At 39.1% G+C, this 21,435-nt stretch overlaps 1 protein-coding gene across 19 annotated transcripts in view; it reads left to right on the top strand.

Annotated features, from left to right (window-relative positions):
* Positions 1 to 21,435, top strand: part of TFDP2 (transcription factor Dp-2) — a 150,123-nt gene that overhangs the window by 122,336 nt on the left and 6,352 nt on the right. For 15 of the 19 annotated variants that reach the window (XM_073232319.1, XM_073232315.1, XM_073232308.1 and 12 more), the window contains 6 exons: positions 1,032 to 1,194; positions 5,581 to 5,727; positions 8,408 to 8,476; positions 13,714 to 13,865; positions 17,451 to 17,617; positions 21,172 to 21,277. In XM_073232319.1, coding sequence (XP_073088420.1) covers positions 1,032 to 1,194; positions 5,581 to 5,727; positions 8,408 to 8,476; positions 13,714 to 13,865; positions 17,451 to 17,617; positions 21,172 to 21,277 — 804 coding nt within the window. The remainder of the gene's footprint in view (positions 1 to 1,031; positions 1,195 to 5,580; positions 5,728 to 8,407; positions 8,477 to 13,713; positions 13,866 to 17,450; positions 17,618 to 21,171; positions 21,278 to 21,435) is intronic. The other 4 variants (XM_073232316.1, XM_073232310.1, XM_073232314.1 and 1 more) reach the window with 1 other exon arrangement.

Genomic DNA, 21,435 nt, shown 5'->3' with positions numbered 1-21,435 from the left:
ATTGTTGTTGATTAGTGATGTGTTGAGCACCTTTTCATGTATCTGCTGGCCATTTGTATGTTTTCTTGGGAGAAATGTCTACTTTGTCCTTTTGTCTATTTTTTAATTGGGTTATTTGTTTTATTGCTATTGAGTTGTAGGAGTTTTTTAGATATCTTGGATATTATCCCTTATCAAATAAATTTTCTCCCACTCCATAGGCTACCCTTTCCTTTTATTAATTGCTTCACTTGACTCTTAGGCACATCTTCCTCCTCTAGGTTAGACTAGATGTAACCTCTTCACAGTTCCCATAGAACATTGTGAATAACTCTGACTTGGCACTTATCTTAATATATTGGAATTATCTGTCATTATATATCTGGTTTTCTCTTTTGCGTCCAAGATGCATCTTGAGGGAAAAGATTTTGCCTCAATTATTGTTTTTGTACTTCCAGTCCCTGATAGAATTCTTGGCATATAGTTGGCACTCAGTTATTAGAACTAGACTGAATCCTTGAAACTGTTTATGATTGAGTTATCAAAGTTTAGACCTAGGCATTAACAAAACTTTAATTGCAGACTTAGATCCATTATGAATACCAATGACCTGTATTTGAAAATTGAAAATGAAACTGAGAATAGTGGTATTTAATTTTAGGGTAAAAAGAACTGTAACATATATAGAATACAAAAAGATAAGTATTGACCATTATGTAAATTCTACAGGGGCAGCATTTTTTGTCTGTTCTTTTTACGGATTTATTCCTAGTGTGTAGAACAGTGCCTGGCACATAATAGTGAGCAATTGGTCAGTAAATATTTGTTGAATAAATTAATGATATGCATAGAAAGGCACTCTAGCTTCACATTTTGTTAGGCTTTTAAGGCAAAAATTAAGTTCAAAACATTCCTCATCTCTGATTCAATTTAAAATTTACCACTTAAAGCAAAAATCATATTACTGTGTGATCACAGTATTTTATAGTTTTATAAAGGAAGTCTCTAAAAAGCATCATGGAGTATAAATCTTTTTTTTTTTTCTCTTTTAGTAAACGAAGCAAAAAAGGAGATAAAAATGGAAAAGGCTTGAGACATTTTTCAATGAAAGTGTGTGAGAAAGTTCAGCGAAAAGGTACAACATCATATAATGAAGTAGCTGATGAGCTGGTATCAGAGTTCACCAATTCAAATAACCATTTGGCAGCTGATTCGGTAGGTGGATCATGCACTTGACATTGACTGTTGAGAGATGCAACTGTTACCTCTGTGGGTTGTCTGTCATCACTTTGAGGGCTCAGATAAGCTAGGGAATCCCCAAAGCCTTTGCTTGAGGGTTTCATGATGTCTGTTGGGGAATGTTTTTGTTGCTGACTTTTTGTTTGTTTTGTTTTTGAAAAGATTGTGTTATTACTTATTTAAACATTAAGATGAACAGATATTTTAAAAATAATTTTGGGGGTTACTGAAGAAACATACTTTGAACACTTTATATTTGAATGGCTTCAGATTCATTTCTGAATCTTTTTTTAAAGTGAGTAAGAAAAATTTATCGTTTTTAATTGAAAAAAATAATACATTTAAATTTTTATTTAAAAAATTCAGTTATACTGAAGTGTATCATTAAAATATCTCCCTTCTACCACAGACCTACTCTACCTCCCCAAAGGCAATATTCATTATTAACAGATTCTTGAGTTACTCATCCCAGAAGTTCTTTATGCATAAATGCACATAATAAAAATCATTTAATTTTTTATTTGAAACACAAATGTGATTGTACTTTTCATACCACATTCTTAATTGTATTTTCTTAATAGTATACCCTGAAAATTCTTTCTTAGCAAATATAAATCATCCTCATATTTTTCAGTGGAGATAAAAATTACATACAGGTAGGGAAATGGACATGTCTTAAGTGTACAATTAAGTTATTAAATTATTTTTCCTTTGTTATTGTGGAATAGCTTACATTCAGTAAGAAGTATTCATTTCAAGTGTAAAATTCTGTGAGTATCAACATTTGTATGCACCTGTGGAAGCTTTCTATCACTCCTAAAAGGTTCCTGCTGCATTTGTAATCCATCCTTCTCCTTCTATTCCCAGGCAACTACTGACCTGCTTTTTATTTTTATAGATCAGTTTGCCCTTTACCTAAGTATAATCATACTGTATGTACTCCACAGCATTAAATCATAGTAGCAACTCTGGTCATATTGAGTCTTTCATTCATAACCTCAGTGGAAATAAAGTCTTTAAACCTTGGTCTTGCCTAAGAGTTTCAGCCCTGGGCAGGTTCACTATAGATTTGGTGAGACTGAGAAATGACAATGGATCATTTTGGGGGTAAAAGGGTTTATACTGGCTTATTCTTCTGACAGTAGCTCAAGTACTAGAATCACAATCTATCTCCACCCAGAGCACTGGGCAGAGCTGTTTATATAGTGACTCAGTCAATAATAGCTTATTGCCTGTGGGTGTGGAAGCAGTATCCTAGCAGTAGGCCAATTACATAATCAATTAGTTTGGGGTCAGCGTGAGTATCCTGGCCATAGGAACTTCCATTTTCCCCACACCTTAATTTTGTTAGGTTTTATTTTGAGATGACAGCAACCATAACTTTCTTAATTAAGTAAAATAAATGCATGTTGAATTTAATCAAATTCTGGATAGCTTTTTGAAAATTTAGATTTTTATACTGATAATTATGAATGAGATTGGTGGGTGTTTCTGTTTTGGTTTTGGATTTTTTTTTCTTTACCATATCTGCAGTTTTGATTCATAATGTTATGCTGGCTTTATAAAATGAATTTAAAGGCTTTTCTTTTTCTCATTCTCTTTACTCCATTACAGATTTAATAGCATTAGAAGTCTGTTTCTGTTCCTGAAGCTTTAGAGAAATCACCTGTGATAACTGTCTAGGTCTAGGAGAGACTTAAACTTAATAGCTTTCTCCATTTCTTCTTTGGTAATTAGTCTGCTTAGAATTTCCGTCTCGGAGTCATTTTGCTATTATTATATGTTTTCTTAGAAATCCTTTATTTCACTCATGATCTCAAAATTATAGCTAATTGTCTTGAAAGTGGGTTTCATCCCTGGGCAAGTTTCCTATGGATTCAGTGAGACCAAGAAATGATAATGGAACATTCTTGGGGTAAAAGGGTGTATTACCTGGCTTTATTCTCCCAGAGATAGGTCAAGCACAAGAATTACTAATGCATCCAACAGTATGCAGGTCTGTAATCTTTTTTCATTTCTGCCTCAGCCCACAGCACTGAGCCGAGCTTTTTATATGGAGACTTAGTCAATAATTGCTTATTGCCTGTGGTTGTGGAAGCTGTAGCCTAGCGGCAGGCCAATTACATCATTAAGTAGTTTAGGGTCAGGTGAGGATCCTGGCCATAGGAACTTCAATTTTCCCCACAGCAGTTTTTTCTAAAGAAGTGTCTTGGATTTCTTTGTATTGACCTGCTTTGTAATTAATTTCTGTTTTTGTCTTTATTTAACATTCTCGTCTCCTTCCTGAAATTACTTTTGCTATTTTTCTATGCTACAGACTACAATGTATACTTTTTACTTTTATTGTTTTTGTTCAGTAATGAAAGTCTTTATGGCTGTGATTTTTCCTTGTGTGCATTGCTTTAGCTGTATCCCATTGATTCTGATGTTACTCTTCAGATATTCTGGAACTTTGGTTTTAGTGATCTCTTTGACCTAAGAACTGCATTAGAAAGAATTCTTAAGAGTTTCACATGATAGGGATTATTGTCTTTTTTAATGAATTTTTTTATTACCTGTGATCAGAGATTGTGAGTCAAACTACATGTATTTTTTAAATTTCTTTTGAGATCTTCCTTGTGAGCCATTATCTAGTAATTTTTTCTTTTAATGTCTGGGCACTTGAAAAGAAAGTATAAAGCATTCTCATTCTGAGTGAAAGCTAGTTTTTGAAATGATACACAAGAGCCTGTGTGGGCTGGCACCCCATTACCTCTGATCTCCCGTCCTACTGTGCACTCCCTCCATGACCACACTCCATCCACCACACACACCACGGATACGCCTGAGAGGCTCCTTACTTATGCTTTGCACTTGCTATTTCCTTTGCCACAGATATTCTTTGGTAGGAATCCATATGGTTTCTCTCTCCCCTCCATCGATTTTCAGTCAAATTTCAATATAATGAGGCATTTCTTCTTAGCACTTTTCAACATCTAACATCCATTTTTACTGACCACCTCCATCACCACCCCTGGTTATAAGCAAAGGTTGGTTTTCTTTTTGGCTTATTCACTCACTACTGTGTTATTTTTCTGAAAAGTTGGAAGGTTTGTAGTCTGTAGTTACTGGTTGTCTTTATAACTTTAAGGAACTTCAATATTTTGTTTCTTGAGTTACCATCTGTAGACAAGTATCTGTTGAATGTGAGGGGAAAAGAAATTAATATGCTTATATTTACTCCCATCTCCCATCTTTCCTCTTTACCACAGGATCCAGATTGAATATATTAGTGTGGTTGTTAAGAGAATAATGACATTATAGTTGTTCCTGTGCATTTAAATAAATATATAGTGCTGAAACCTTTTGTTTCTTAGTTCATCTGCTTTGGACTCGCACCCCTTTCAGTATCAAAGACAAGGAAGTCTGCAGACTTACTTTGTTGCCTCCTCCTGATACTTGTTACATTATCATTATTTCCACAGTGTCAGGATTTCTAGTATTTACATTTAGTTCTATAACTTAAATCTCCCATTTATTAAAGTTTAGTTCTGTATTTAAATGGATTCATTGTTCTTTCCCCATCCTTTATTATCATGGTATCATGGCATTTGATTGTTAGATTTTGTTCTCAGGAACTGCCCATCTACAAAGATAAGGGGGCTTTTATCACAATATAAGTTACCACAGTTTTCTTCATTCAGAAAGTCTTGCTGCCCCAAAAAAAAAAGGTCAGCTGAAACTAAACAGTATCCTTAGTACTCTTTGTGATTACATTTTGGTGCAAGCTCCCTATCTCCACTGTAGACGTTTAACAGTTTGCAGATCGGCACCAGTCCATGTACCACGTTTTGAGAAAGCACTGTTTACCTGGAGCTTATAACATGCAACCTGGACTTCTCAGAGTCTGATATGCTCCCAGACAATGTAAAGCCTTTGTCCACTTTAACTCTGATTACCCCTTTCTGATACAGATAATACTGCTGTTATGTGTATTAGTTCTCTGTGTACTTTATACTACTCCATAAAACATTGTTTTTATACAGTGAGTATTAACTGAGATTTACCTGCACATTTTTGAGTTGGTCTTCATTCCATCCTTTATCTGCAGGCTCCCATCTTGTAGTATCTTTTACCTAAACAAGGCTCTTCAGTATTTTTTAATTAAGATGTTAGTAACATAATCTTTATTTTTTAGATTATTTTGCATTTGAGATTGTTTGATAGTATCTTCATTTCATCTCTACTTTTGAAGAATATTTTCACTGGGTACAGAATTCTCTCAGCTCTTTGAGTATCTTACATTAATATTATTAAATATTTTAATATCCTGTGACTAATCTTAACCCTTAAAATTTATCACCCAATAAAAATATCTTTCAGCAGGCTTATGACCAGAAGAACATTAGGCGAAGAGTTTATGATGCTTTAAATGTGCTAATGGCAATGAACATAATTTCAAAGGAAAAAAAAGAAATCAAGTGGATTGGCCTGCCTACCAACTCTGCTCAGGAATGTCAAAACCTGGAGGTATGTGAGGAAAACTTGTTTATAGATAGTGGTTTGCTTTTATTTTACATCAGAGGCATTTTAATTTAGAAATATAGTCACATACTATTAAAATATTCCCAATTGTTCATGTATTCTTGTCACTTTTTTTTAACTGACTTCTATATAGAATTTTAGAACTAGAAAGAGCTTTAGAGAGGCATAGTTGGCTTGATGTCCTAATGAAACTGAGGGACATTGAAATTAAATGACTTGACTTTTACTGTTCCTTAGAGAAGATCTTTTTATTTTTCTAGTGTACTTCTGATCACTCTACTAAGAAATTTTTTTGATGACTCATGTAATAGAAATGATATCTGATTTGATGAAATGCTGTATGGATAAAAAATATGGATCAAGCTGGCCGTTTCTTATGTTTAAACTGTACATTTGACTCTAGAATCAGTGGCAACAGAATAAATAGTATTTCATTTCTGTCTTTATCAGAATGGATAAATGTTCAGCTTACATGAATTTTGGGATGATAATGTGCAAAAACATTTTTTTTCCTGTTAACTTTAATCATAGAAAATCTTTCCTCAAGCATGTGCCCTGACATACTACTTCTAAATTGGTTTGACATTGTTTTACTGTCATGGCAGTAAACTGAGATTAAATATAGATTATAGAGATAAATATGGTTGATTTCATGTTTTTATCAATCCCTTCCCCACCCTCCAAATTAAAAAAATTATTTGGTATTATTATTCTTGTGAATGGAAGAAGAAATCAGACCTTCATTAGAAGTTATAGAATAATTTATTCATATGCTGCAGTGGGAATGTCCTTTCTTTCTCCTTCTGATAGAGTGGAATTTGAGGATCATTCAGTAATACTAAGCTGGACACAAAGACTCAAGAAGCAAAAATCTATGAGCATCTAACTTACGCTTAACCCAAGATTGTATATAAGACAAAATCTCTGTCCCTAAGAAGCTTTTACTGTAGTTGAGAAGGGAAATGTAGAGGGAGTTACCAAGAGTGTAATTATTCCTATGAAAGAAGCATATACAGAGTTTCTGGAAAGGAAGATAAGGGAGGGCTTTACCAAGAAAAAAAAAATCCCTGAGCTCCGTCATGAAGTGGGAGTAGGAGTCTGCCAAGTGGTCTGGGGCCAGGAGGTTCTTCCAGGCAGAGGCGCTGCATGGGCCGAGGCGGCGTGAGGCAGGCTGCCCCCAGCTGGGTATGGCCAGAGCGCAGGCTGGGAGAGCCCAGTCGATCTCTGTGCTGGGCAGTTGGGACCCCGTCTTATCCACAGCGGGAAGCTGTTGAGGAATCATGAAGAGGATGGCCGACAGGGTGTGTGTTCTGAAGGGCTGCTCTGCTAGTGCTCCAGCAGTTGGACTCACGGGAAGATGAGGGGGACATTGAGGGCGTGGGCTGGAGACGGTCTGCGTTAAGGCAGTGGCAGTGAGGCCGGAGAAGTGTCTGCGAGGTGGAGTCAGGACACATGGGCCTGGGTGGATGGTGGGGCATGGGGGGCAGGTAGGGCCTGGCCTGGCACGGCTGAGATGCAGGTGGAAACTCAAATGTAAAAGGCCACATAGATTTTACTGTGAATCTTAAGTAATTTAGGATTGAAGTGTGGTGGTGGATAGAGGAAAGGATGAAGAAACTTGGTGTAGAGGACAGTAGATGGGGACAAATAGAAATACTCTTGGAATAGACAGGAAAAATGTTGTATTTGATGGCATTTACTTTGGCCTAAAGAGACAACAAGGAAGCAACCAAATTCAGACCCTAATACCTGTTTTCTAGGTGGTTGTGTGAGAAAAATATTAGTCATTTTGGGAAATTTGTGCCATTAGCATGTTCCTTATTACAAGTAGGAGTTGTATATCAAATATGTAGGCTGTCTGTATTAGAAGCTGCACCCATTTCTGCATCAGTCAAACTGAGGTCTTACCTCATTCTTGGGGGCAGGGGTTGGGGGAGGGTTGTGATACAGCAACAGTAATTACTGATAGTGCCTCTGGAACCAGATGGCTTAGGTTCAAATCCTGGCTTCTGCCCTTCACTAGCTGTGTACCTTGGGTAGTTACTTAACGCTCTATGCCTCCATTTCCTTACATGCAGAATGGAGAACAACAGTCCTTACCTCATAGGGTTTCCTGAAGATGAATTAAGATAATGTGTGTTAAGTGCTTAGTTGAGTGCCAGCACATAGAGTAAGTATTCACCAAGTGTTAGCACCCGCCCACCTCCCCGCCTGCCCCTCCCCGGAGGAGCTCCGCAGGCGCGACCCGATGACCAACAGGTGGCAGACCAGTTAGTACCAGGAGTGGAGCTGAGGAGAGAGCAGCGGTCCTCTCTCCACCACTTGTCAGGGACGTTGCAGAAGAAACAGCTGTTGACATGTAAATGGACCTAGGCCAGGCAAGGGATTCTGAAAATAATTGCAGTTTACCCACAGCAAGTATTCATTAAGTGGATAGACTTCATTATCAATAATAGTCGCCACAGTTCTGCTCACTTTCTGGCTTGCTTACCCTACCCTAACACCCCCTCTTCGCCCCACAAAAGATGTGATTTGCCTTTATTGATGTTGGTAGTTAAAATGGATTGTTTCTGTAAGGAAAATAATTGCTGTCTCAAATTGGAACCTGAAAAGTGGGCACTATGTTATTCATGTTTGTGTTATTTTTGTAACCTATGTTTTAAAGATAGAGAAGCAGAGGCGGATAGAACGGATAAAGCAGAAGCGGGCTCAGCTGCAAGAACTTCTTCTGCAGGTAAGGATGCTGAGATACTTTTCATTACCTACCTGTGTCCTGCTCTGCTTCCTTGCCTTTAGAGTCAGTGTTTTCTACTCGGGGCGCCTTTGGGTAGTGTCTGGGAGCCTCATGCAGGCAGGCTCCCCGCATGCAGGCTCACTGCCATCCATGGGAGCCACTTTGAGATGGTTCCCTCTCTCTCCATCACCAGGCCCAACCACAGCTTGGCTGCCCTGGAGTGTGGCTTACATTATGCAACAGTTTACTTCTGACACTTACCCTTGCTCTCTGAACAGAAACTTTCAGGGTCTTTTGGTGTCTATTTATTTTTGTCCAAATTTGGAATATCAAGACAAAAAAGTAGGTGTTGTGAGTTAAATACTCAAATCCAACTGTAAAATTTACATCTGTAAAGGACAGAATAACATGAAATGATTCAGTAAGCTTTGCAGAAATACCAAAACTTAAAATGCATTTCTGTCTAAGAAAATCAAGTTTTATAGCCCTTGTATTAAATCATATGAGGTAAAAATCAGAGCCTACGTGGACTTTTTTTCTATCTTTGGAATTGCAGTTGGTGTAAAAATTCACTTTGACTAGTACAGTGGGGCCATTTCCAATCCAATCAAAACAACCATAAAATGAGCCAGAGGGTCTTTATGCTTTTTGTTTTTATAACCAAATTGTCTTTGTATAAGAAGCTTTCAACCAGTCATAAAATCTACTTGGATTTGAACAACTGTAGGTCCTGTATCATTTTTGGTGTAGTCCACTTTTCAGAAATATACATAGCAATAAGTTATCAAATATTGGGACATGTTTTTTTCTAAAATACTCAACTTTGTCTAATGGACATAATATGTTGTATTCTTAAATATTCCAGATTTTTTTTTCACTTTCTAGATGCTTGCATTTGGTTTTTGGTTTTCTTTCACATTCACGTATAAATCAGAGGCAAGGGAAGACCGTTTAGCCCTCCAGAGATGAAAAGGAAGTGGGGGTGAAAGCCAGCGAGGACGGAGGAGTAGAGCAGAGCCTCTCTGCGCATAGGAAGGCCCAGAGAGGGTGGTCTGTCCTGATTAGGCCATTTCTTTCTTCCTTACTGAGTTCTGTGTCTGCTTGTCGCCCTGAATTCTGTGGGACCTACCTGAAAAGCTCCTGCCCGCACACAGGCATTTTATGTATTTTTCATACTGGATTTCCAAATAAGGTTTTGTTGGAAGAGGGTGTCCTATGGCTTAAAAAAAAAACTTCAAGCTGACAGTTTACTCTTGTTCTCCTTCCTGTAGAATTCTGCCTTCTGACAGACCTGGTCTGCCTGGTACTGGCCTCTTGACTCCTGCGCTGTCACCTTCCCTAGCTGCCTCTCTGCTGTTCCTCTTCCTGTCCAGATACCTGCAGTATTTCCCTGCCGACTCACAGTCCCTAGACTCTGTGCTTGGCTTTACTCAGAGCTCCTCAAAACCTTCATGAACATTTTGGAGCTTAATTTTTGGCATATATTATTTTTAAAAACCGTTAAATCAGTATTCCTATACTTACCCATTTGTTTATCAGAAAGAATGGTGCCTGGTGAGATCATCCTCATATTGTGGGACTTTCACATCTCTAGATGGCCAGCACAAGAATGAAGTTGAATCTTTTATTCCCCCCTGTTTATCTTTTTGTACAATGAACGTTGTATTTTTTTAAGTCCTAAGTTTCTTTTCCTCTACTGTCTCTCAAACCAAATATTTATAGAAGATTTCAACCCAGGGGCAAACAAATCAAATATTTATGGAAGAATTCAACCCAGGGGCAGACTAGCTGCCAACATGTATACAAACAGGTCTCTCTAAACATTAAAATAAAACCTCAAGTGTAACTGAAAATAACTGCTTCTGGTCTCTTGAGACGTAGAGCTTATTTCCTCCTAGTATTTTGTTTTTCTTTCATCACATATCGTTTATGAAGTTGTTATAGGAAGTAAATTAACCAAGTTGTCTCTGAACACTAGTGAAAAAAGAAAAATGGCTAAGCTAGCTTAAATTTTTAAGAAGTTAATGTCACACCTCACTGACATCACATGGCACAGGGTGGTTTTACTTACATGCCCCTCTTTTATCTTTACTGTGGTTAATGCAGGAGAGGACTGCTGGGAGTAGACTGTACCTACCAATCACCCAGATACCCTACTTTTATCTACGTAATTGTCCCTTTCAGCCCTTAAACCTTTTCCAGAACTGCTAATGTATTGCAAAAAAAATGAGTGTCTGAACACACCTGAAGCTGTTAAACCTCGGAATTGGTGTTAGTGAGCCTGAAAAAGAACAAAGGGCTAAAGGAAATCAAAGAGCAGTAAATAAGGAAATCTGTTCAAAACAAATGGGAGGTGATTATTATTTTTACTATCCAAATAGCATATTTATTACTGTTCTCTTCACCTGAAAAATCTTTGATGCTATTAAATGTACACAATATTGAACAGAGTTATATAAACTTACAGGCCCTCTGTAGGGAAAATGGAAGTGCCCATGGGCAGGATTCTCACCTGGCCCCATCGGCTTGCTCACTGCACACTGTGGGCAATATGTTTTTATTTTCTCTTGCTATAAAAGAGCCCTGTTCAGTGCTCTGGGCTGCAGAGTTGCAGGAGAGCAGAGGCTGGAGGAGAGACTGAAACGGCTGCAGGGATGGAGAGGCCCAGAGGCAGAGACCCGGCTTGCTGCGGGCAGGCTTGCCCTGAGGTGGACGGGATTATAGCACTTGACCTGCCATGGGGAGAATAAAACTGGGAATAAACCCTTCACCCCAAGAACTTTCCATTGTCATTTTTCAGTCTAACTGAATCAAGAGTGAACTTGCCCTGGGCTGACACCCATTGGCAAGACACCCTCCCATGACAGTACGGCCACAAAGCTAGGCCAAGTACGGGAGCATCTCTCAAGATGCTTTTTCTGGTAGAAGAAAAGTTAGGCAGAAATAGTCAAACACTAAATTCTTTTTCTCAGTTTTATAGTTTCAGCATATTTTTTCCCCAATATTAAGTGAATTAACCAATGAATATAAAACGGCCTTAGTTCTTTGGCAGCAGAAAATAACAAATAAGTATGACTTAGGTAATGTCTGATAATAGTACTGTTAGCAATAGGTTTTGTTTTTGGTTGTTTTTTGGTATCATGAATCTACAATTACATGTGCAACATTATGGTCACTAGACACCCCCCATCATCAAGTCCCCACCACACACCCCATTAGCAATAGGTTTTTGTTTTTGTTTTTGTTTTTGTTTTTTTTAGAGTTACAAACTTCAATTTATTAAATAATTTAGTCACAGGGATGGAAGTACAGCAAAGGCAATAGAGCTAATAATATTTCAATATATTTATGATGACATAATAACTACACTTATCATGGTGAGGCTTTGGTACCATAAACAACTGATGGATCATTTTGTTGTTCATCTGAAACCAACATCATCATGTTTATAATCATTTATATTTCAACAGAAATGTTTTAAGGAATAAAGGAAGAATAAAATGGCCAATAGTGTCTAAAGGTGAAGAAACTAGAAAAATAGATTCATATCATATTCAGTTCTCATTCTCCTTAAAACATTCCAACATGTGTCTAAGTATTCAAGGAACTATGAGGTCACAAACTTATGGATGATTGAAGCTCTTGTTCATAGCAACTCCTTTAATTTTTAATTTGCATTTGTATATATTTTAAAAGACCTCATAATCATAATGTTCAAGACTATTTATAAAAACCACTTAACTGAAGGTCTGACAATCAGTACTGCTATGGATGGTTCTGTTACATTGAAAGCCATATAAATTTTTAATACCAGATGTGGGTAACAGATTAACAGGAAGATGATTAGATGATAAAATATAAACATCAGTTTTCATGATTCCACCTCCACATTTATTTTGTCTACTGGAAATTGTTAATGATATATTTGCTCAGAGAAAATGTATAGTATAAGAAATACAAATTATGTATAACTTTATTTATTTATTTATTTATTTTTATTTTGGTATCATTAATCTACAATTACATGAAGAACATTATGTTTACTAGGCTTCCCCCTTCACCAAGTCCCCCCCATATACCCCTTCACAGCAATAGGTTTTTGATAGTGATTGATACTGATAGTGATGTTGGGACACACTGTGAGGACTGGGATAAATTCATGTCCCTTCTGTTTTGTACATTTTAAGAGTAAATGTTTGTTTTCTAGAGAGACACTACATAGCCATTTTAAGATAATCATAAACGTATTCAAGGCCCAGAATCCAATACATGCAATCCTGGGATAAGGTTGCTGAAACAGAAAATAAGTTCATCAATACTGGATATGAACATTGAATGAACTGGTGAAGGAGAATGAGAATGGTTCTGACTTTAGGAGCTTTTAGAACTAGTATTTGTTTCATGAGCAAATAAAAAACTTGAACTGCATAATGCATAAGGTCTTTCTAGAGGTGTAATTCTATGATGCATGTGCCTCATTAAAAGGCAGATAGTACTTTGACAGTACTTTGTTTCAGTAATGGTTATAACTAAAAGTAGCATGATTCAGTATAAAGAGTCAGGCTGTGATACAGCTTTTAATCAGTGCTGAGTCTGTTTCCTTATCAGTGTAGGGTGTGGGGAGGACTTGGCCAGATCCCAGCTGTGCCTTGAGGACGCTGGGAAGCTGGCGGGTGAATGAGGCAGAGGCAGTGGGTGGGGTGCCGCCGCCGCCCCCAGTGGCGCTCCCAGCTGCTGTCAGTAGGGTGGGTGTTCCAGAAGACTTCATTTCAGGAAAGGGTTTGTGGCATAACCCTGGGATATATATATATAAAGATTGCATATCTCTGGGCTAGACAGTCTAAAAGGTGTATTTAACCCTAAACTCTCAAAAGAGTTTTGGATAAATAGGAAATACAAGCTCACTTGTCACTTGCACTTTGTCACTCTCAGGAAAATTGCAGGTGCCCTGGACTCTCCCCCAGATTTGTAAGATCCTGTTTGCAGATGACAGAAACCAGGGGCCCCATTATTAACATTAGGCTGTTAGACACCCTTTAAATGTGTATTTTTTTCTGAAATATATTTATTTATAGAGTTGGGTCATTCTAATCTTTTTTCTTAAATGTTTAACTCATAGGTGGAAGGCCGCTTTAACCTCAGTCATTTGAAACTATATTTGAGATGTATTTAATTCATTTAATTTCAGCTGATTTATCCACACTAAATGACCATAATCTTTTTATTGATCATTACAGCAAATAGCTTTCAAAAACCTGGTCCAGAGAAATCGGCAAAATGAACAGCAGAACCAGGGCCCTCCGGCTCTGAATTCCACCATTCAGCTGCCATTTATAATCATCAATACAAGCAGGAAAACCGTCATAGACTGCAGCATCTCCAGTGACAAGTGAGTGAGAGCCGGGGAAGAGGGTGGGCTTGCTGTCAGCATATTGCTGCCCTGTGACAATAATGACGGCGAGCTGCGGCAGCTGGGCCTCCCGCCACTGCCCGTGTCAGGGGAACAGCTTATCCAGTGCAGGGCACTGCCACCTTCCGGCGCACGCCCTGTCTTCGCCCCGGCCTGAGCCTGGCGCTGTGCAGACTGGTGCCCAAACCCAGGCCGCCATATGTGTGTGTGTGTGCACTTACATGGGAACTCTGAGCATGGAGACCAGCAGTGAGGGCTGGGGATAAGGTGGGTTCGCTGGTGATTCGCTGTCGTAGTTTGATGTGGGAATATTTTAGATCAGTATGTGGCATTGACACATTTGTTTTGTCTTACCATAGTTGAGTGTGCTTCTGTACTAGGTGCGCTCTCTGCTTTCTTTTTTTTTCTTATTTATAACTAGAAGTTTGCACCTTTTGACCACCTTCACCCATTTCACCCATTTCACCCACCCCCGTCTCTGGCAGCCACCAGTCTGTTCTCTGCATCTATGAGTTTGTATTTTTTAGATCCCTCATGTTATGTGAGCTCATGCAGTATTTGTCTTTCCTGACTCATTTAATTGAGCATAAAGCCCCAGCGTCCATCCATATTGTCACAAATAGAATTTCCTTTTTTTTTATGGTTGAATATTCCATTGTGTGTGTATACACGTTTTTTCTTAAATCCTTCATTTGCTGATGGACACCTAGGTTGTTTCTGTGCCTTGGCTATTAAAAATAATATTGCTGTGAACATGGGAGTGCAGATAGCTTTTCAATTTCATTTCTCTGAGATACATATCCAGAAGTGGAGTTGCTGGATCACATGGTGGTTCTGTTTTTAATTTGGGGGGAAACTCCATACTGGTTTCCTTAGTGGCTGCACCAATTTACAATTTACAATCCCACCATCATTTTTTTACATTTTAACTAAGATTGATAGTAATATTCATCATAGCAAGTGAGAAGTAGCAGTTTTCAAAATATAGAATTTATCATTTATTTTACCCTTCATGGAAACAGTAGTAGTCTTCAGGCTGTCACCAGTATCATGAGGTATTTAAGGGAATAGGGTACGGAGTGTGACAGACCAAGTATGGATTGTGTGGCTCTTCCCTTTAACTGCTCCCAAGCTCTGTTTACTGAAGAACAAATGCAAATGATCCCAGAGCCTCTGTCACTTCTAGCCTTGTCTTGGGGGTTAAGGAAGGTAGTCCCTGTAAAGGATCTGACTCAGGCAAGCACTTAATAAATATGAGCTGCTGTTACAAGAAATCAGCTATAGTTAATCAGCCAAATGGGGATGAATTTGAAAGCAAAAGAGGGCTCCCTAATGACATGAGCACCACGGCACAGGCAGGACTGTGCCTGGGAGGCGGAGCCTCTCTCTCCCGGGGAGCCCCAGCGTTGCCCTTGGGCTTCTCCATGCGTTGTTCTCCCGACTCTGCTGGCAGTGTTACTTGCCCCTGTCGTGATTGCATATAGAGATTCTGGGCCACTTGAATAAGAAGGCACAAAAAGGAAAAAAGAAGAGTGGGCAGCAGGGATTTCAGAAGTATTTGATAATTAAGACTGTAGGCACATTTAGAAACAGTAGGGACCATGCAGCCATGAAGTCAGAGGCCCATTCTTCAGTTTTCCCTCTAGCCATATAGTTTCTCAACCCCTTTGAGATCTCATTCCTTCTTGCATAAAAAACAAGAATTACAATATTTAACTTGCTGGTTTTCAAACGTTACAAATTCATGAAAGACCCAGCCCAGTGGTCAGTAACTGGTAGATGTCTGTATTATTATTCACACACTTGCAAAATCTTTACAGAAACCTATGTCTAAAAGGACTATTTTAACACACTCTCATAAAATTGAGAATTCTAGGGGATGGTGAACATATTTTCAGGAAAGACAAACCGTTCAAATTCTTGTTATTCTCTCTAGTAACTCTCTTACTTTGTGGGGAATTACTAAATTCTCTTCTTGAGTTAGTCTTCTAAGATGAGGAAGAGCAACAGGAACACCTGGGAGCCGCGGGCCCAAGGGAATCAGGGATGCCGTGGACCTGGCGCTGGGGTCCGGCAGGGCCTCTGCCCTCTGGGGGTCACGGCCGCGCCCCCTCTCCTGGCGCTCCCCTGAGGAGAGGGAAGGAGGCTCTGGCAACCTGCCTGCCTTTCCTTTCCGTTACTTGGGTCAGGCAGTCTTCTCCCCTTATTATTAGCCTGGAGGCTTTCCCACAGTGAGGATTAAATTTATAAAACCGTCTGCTTTTAACATATGCCTGGAATCATCCTTGTGGCAGACACACATTTCAGATTTTTTTTCTTTTTTCCTGAAAACTTGTTATTGTACTTTATTCAAATTCATATGCTTTATTTAAACATGCTATTTTACTTTAAATTGTAATTTTTGTCCTGATTTAAGATCTAGCATAAAAAATTTTATCCTCACATGATTTTTATCTAGTGTGCTCTTTCCTTTATGTTTTAATTTTACATATAAATTGAGATTTACATCTGCATAGCAGTAGCACAGACTAGCAGGATTTCACTACCTTCTACAGCATGAAATGCTAATTTAAGAATATGTACTCAAATACATTTTTGATTAGTAATACAATTGTTTAAAAATTCATTTTCTTTAAATTGAAGTATAGTTGGTATACAATCTTGTATTGGTTTCAAGTATACAATGCAGTGATTCAGCAGTTACCCATATTATTAAATCCCCCCCCTCACGGTGCGGTTTCCATCTGTCAACATAGGGAGATGATACAGAATCATTAACTGTGCACTCCGTGCTGCACTGCTGTCCCGTGACCAACCCACATTATGATTGAGAATTTATCCTTCCATGATTTCAATAGAATTTCATGACAGCATAAACTCATCACTGTCCTGAAACATTCACGGGCGCTCTGTCCCTGCGGGGCTGAGGGTGAAGGTGCCCCAGGGTCTAGCCTGGAAGTCAAAAAGGCTGTCATTGTATATTTGCCTCTATTGAAACACGGTACAGGGCAGCTGGGCATCCTGATTTGGTACGTCCCAGGAACATTTGGAAATGTGCTGTGTATCATGTGTGACACTTTTTTCTTAAGACATCTCACTCCTTAGGCCCTCAAGACAGGATCTGAGGATTAGTTTGTGAAAAATCTTGCATTTATTGCTTACCTTAAATTAAGTATGCTGTAGCTGACACTTGACTTAAGAAATCGAAGTAAACATCCAAAATTCCTTTTTTTCTCAAACTTGATAGGCCAGCTCAGAGTAGGGACATCGTATATTAAACTGGAAAAGGCTTTCTTAACATTCTATCTTTTGTGAAAAGCTGTACTTCTAAAAGTATTGGATTTAGACCAAAATGTCTGTGGAAATCATTTTGTTTGGTGAGTGGTTTCCGTGAGGAGACGTCCCCTGGGCCTGCAGTGCCTTTTCCTGCTGTACACGGTTAACGACTTCTGGTGCTGCAGCTCAGCTGTGGCTCTCATTCTCTTATGTAACATACAGATTTAAAATATTCACACCTCTCCAGTACCACCGAAGAGCACATACTGGCTTTGTTTCCTGATGCAGGTTTGAGTATCTTTTTAATTTTGACAACACCTTTGAGATCCATGATGACATAGAAGTACTGAAGCGGATGGGAATGTCCTTCGGTCTGGAGTCAGGCAAATGCTCACTGGAGGATCTGAAACTTGCTAAATCGCTGGTGCCAAAGGCTCTGGAAGGTTATATCACAGGTATGTTCACTAAGGCTTTCACATGTGCTCCCTGAAGTCAAACCCTCACTTGTAAACCTTTCATAGAAAACGAAAGCCTGCCGTCTGCCCACCCTGGCTTCTGTGCCTCTCTCCTTACCTTTAAATGTAGCCCTCTTGAATTCTTGTTTAGCATTGCTTGCTTTTCTTTAGATACAAACACACATAAAGTAGAAACAATTTATTATTTTGTTTGGCCTACTTCTGATTTTTATATAAATGGAATTGTAGGAATATATTCTTAGGTGATTTGATTGTGATTTGATTTTTTTCAGTCAACATAATGTGCTTTAAATTCATCCACATGATTTAACATTGCTGGAATTCATACACTTTTACTGCTATGTAGACTTCCAGTATATAATTATATCACAGTTTGTTCATTTTACTGATGATAAACCTTTTAATTTCTTGATAATTAACAAATCATGCTTTCACCATTCCTGTGACTATGTCCCAGTGCCTGCGTGACCCAAGAGTCCGGAGGGGATTGCTGGGTTGGAGACAGGTGCAGCCCAGCTTTACTCAATGACAGAGTTTTTCAGTTTCATTTTTCCAAGTTACACTCTCACCCACACAGTGGAAATGTTGTTTTCCCAGTCACGTGGATGTGAAATGGCATCATAGTTCTTTAAATTGAGATGTAATTCACATACCAGAAAGTACACCATTTAAAGTGTACAATTCGATGGTTTTTTACTATGTTTACATAGGTTTTGCAGTTATCACCACTAATTCTAAAGCATTTTTCTCACCCCCAAAAGAAACCCTCTATGCATTAGCAGTCATGCTCTGTCCCCCCCATTCCTCCCAGCTGCTGGGAACCACCGATCTGCTTTCTGTCACTATGAGTTTGTCTGTTCTGGACATTGCATGTTAGTGGACTCATACAATATATGGCCTTTGTGACTGCCTTCTGAGCATAATGTTCTCAAGGTCCATCCATGCCATAGCATGTATTAATGCTCCATCCCTTCCTGATGTGATTGAATGGATATACCACATTTTGTATATGTGTTCATTAGTTGGTAGACATTTGGGTTGTTTCCACTTTTGGCTATTATGAAAGAGGCTGCAGTAAACCTTCTTGTACATGTTTTTGTATGATCGTAAGTGTTTGATCCTGTTGGACATACGTCTAGGAGTAGAATTGCTGGGTCATATGGTAACTGTATGTTTACATTTTGAGGAACTACCAAACTGTTTTCCAAAATGGGCTTTCCATTGTACAATCCCGTCAGCAGTGTATGAGGGCTCCAGTTCCTCCACCTCCTCAGCACTTGTTATCGTCCATCTCTTTATCATAGTTACCCTAGTGGATGACAGGTGGCCTTGGTTTGCATTTCCCTAATGACTGACGATGTCAAGCATCTTTTCATGTGCTTACTGGCCATTTGTATATTGTGCTTGAAGAAATGTCTATTCAGATTCCTTGCCCATTTTTAAAGTGAGTTATTTGTCTTAGGAGTTAGAAGAGTATGTTGAGTATACTTGAAAACAAAGACACTGTTTTGCATGTTCTGTAATTCGTATTTTTTTCCTCCAACTCGGAAATCTTTATGATTGTCCTAATTCCTCAGACTATGGTTGGTATATTCTGCACACATAATTTGGCTGTATAAACAATACTTTTGCCAGTTTCTTTCAATTGTAAGTATTGCCACCTAGAATTTCACATCACTTTTTAAAGGGATTTTAATATTAGTTCTAAGGTATGTAAAATCAAATAGAAGCAAAGAGGCAGTTTTTGTTTTGTTTTATGACTTGGGCCCTGTGGTCCCAACAGAGGGGTCTGGTGACTGGGGTTTTGTTTCTGTTGGATTTAGTTCTTATTTGGTACCACCTACCTCCTGCAGATGTGACCCCCTCTACTTGCCCTCAGCCAGTCCTTTATCTTCAGCCCCCCAGCCTCCCTGTTCTCCCCATCTCTCCCAGAGCAGGGCCTGCTGTTTTATTAGCAGCCTAGTCGTACTGGCAGCCTAGCAGGGTCCGAATAAAAGGCTTACTCAATAAATCACCAGGACTTTATTTTAGCTTATTCTCTGTGAAGAGGTGCAGGGTGATTAGGCAGGCTCTGTGGTTTTGATCTCTTTGTGACCTCGTTTGCAGACCCTAGGATACAGACTTTCTAGTTCATTCAAAAGAAGAAACGTGTGCCTTTATTGTGCTGAGGGACAGAATGGCTCTTGAATAAGATTGTGAGAACCATTGTGTGGATCCTATGATAATGTGAAAGAAATGTAGTCTTTTCAAAACCATTGTAAAAAGAAAATTTAATGTGTTACGTTCACAAACAAGTAAATAGCTATGGTCTGACAAAGTTTCCGCATAGACTGGTTAATATGCATTGCAGGATTCTGGCTTTAAGTTCATCTTGTACAGACTTGTTCATATTTAATGTATTGAAAGTCTCCTATTCCTCTTAGAATTGAAGTTCTTTTTACCACAGCTGCCACAGTCAGCCTGTGAAGAAAAAGGTTCACAAGGCCATTCTAAAATTAATGTGGTCATTTAGTTTACTTTTTTCATACATGGAAAGCCTCTCACTTGGTCAGACCAGTGCCAGGACAGCAGAGTACACATAGTTTCATTTTTTGTACAATCAATCATTACAAAACTATTTTGGTTAAATGTAATAAAAGCTCATTTTGCCAAATTACATTTTTGAATATCCATTTTGCCTTATAAGGCAAATCAAAGAATTTATTTATAGGAATGTATTTCTAACATATGTACCACCTCTTTCATAAACTCATTGTTGAAAGACCCTCTTCTCATTGAATAACATTTAGATCTGATATGTTCCAGCCCTGCCTTCTTTGAGCTAACATTCTAAATAAGGAGACATTATTAAACAAGGAAAATTACAATAAGAATTGATCAAGGTGGTGGGAGAAATATGGCACATGCAGAGAAATAAGACTGCACACCCAGATGATTTTATGCAGAAAAAAAGTTATCCCTGTCTCACCCTCACTTAAAATGAGGCAGCATATGGCCTTTTAAAAGAAGGGCTAGTTTGTGTCGTAAAGCAAAGACTACTGGGGAGAGCACAGATCTTTGATGTGTAAGAGCCCTGAGTTCACCAGGGGGCACTTGCAAAGATGGTGCGCAGGGGGTGGGGGTGGGGGGTGATTTAGGCAAAAATGAGTGTGTCCCTCTCACCGGAGATATTTCTGGTTTGACCTTTTGTCTGCCTACTCCTTGGTGTGGCCATCAGCACCACAGTCAGCGTCTTCATGGTAAGGAGAGATGGCCAGGGGCTGGCCACACAGCCATCGCCGGCCTCAGTCAGGTGCCCTCCCGAGGTCTTATTTAAGAAAAAATGAGAGCCTGTGACTGGTTGAATTTGAATTCTTTTTTTGTGGTACTCTGCCTTCCTGTATTTTTCCTGCTCTTGTTTGATATAATTTCCTTTTTCCAAGCTGGAAGAACCTGGGTTGGAGACTTGGCTGTCCGGCTGTGATTTAGAGCAGGTTGTCCCCCAGCCCACACCCCTTGGAGCCTACATGTTCTCTTTCTGTTCTTCCCCGTAGATATCTCCACAGGACCTTCCTGGGTAAATCAGGGACTACTTTTGAACTCTGCCCAATCAGTTTCTAATTTAGAGCTGACCACTGGTGCCACCTTGTCCCAATCAAGGTACGTATTTTTGCAAGGTTAAAAAGGCAGGCCACGAAGCCCTGGCCTCCCTGGACGGGGAGCCGGCGTGTGCTGGCATAGGTCCCAAGCAGCCTTTGGCAGAGCTCGCCCGGGCCCCCTCCCTTCCCATGTCTGTTCTACAAAGCTTAAAACATATG

The sequence above is a fragment of the Manis javanica genome, chromosome 3 (assembly GCF_040802235.1).
Source record: "Manis javanica isolate MJ-LG chromosome 3, MJ_LKY, whole genome shotgun sequence".
In the NCBI taxonomy this organism is placed as follows: Eukaryota; Metazoa; Chordata; class Mammalia; order Pholidota; family Manidae; genus Manis; species Manis javanica.
The sequence above is the reverse complement of the archived record's forward strand: the minus strand, read 5'-3'. Positions and strand labels throughout refer to the sequence as shown.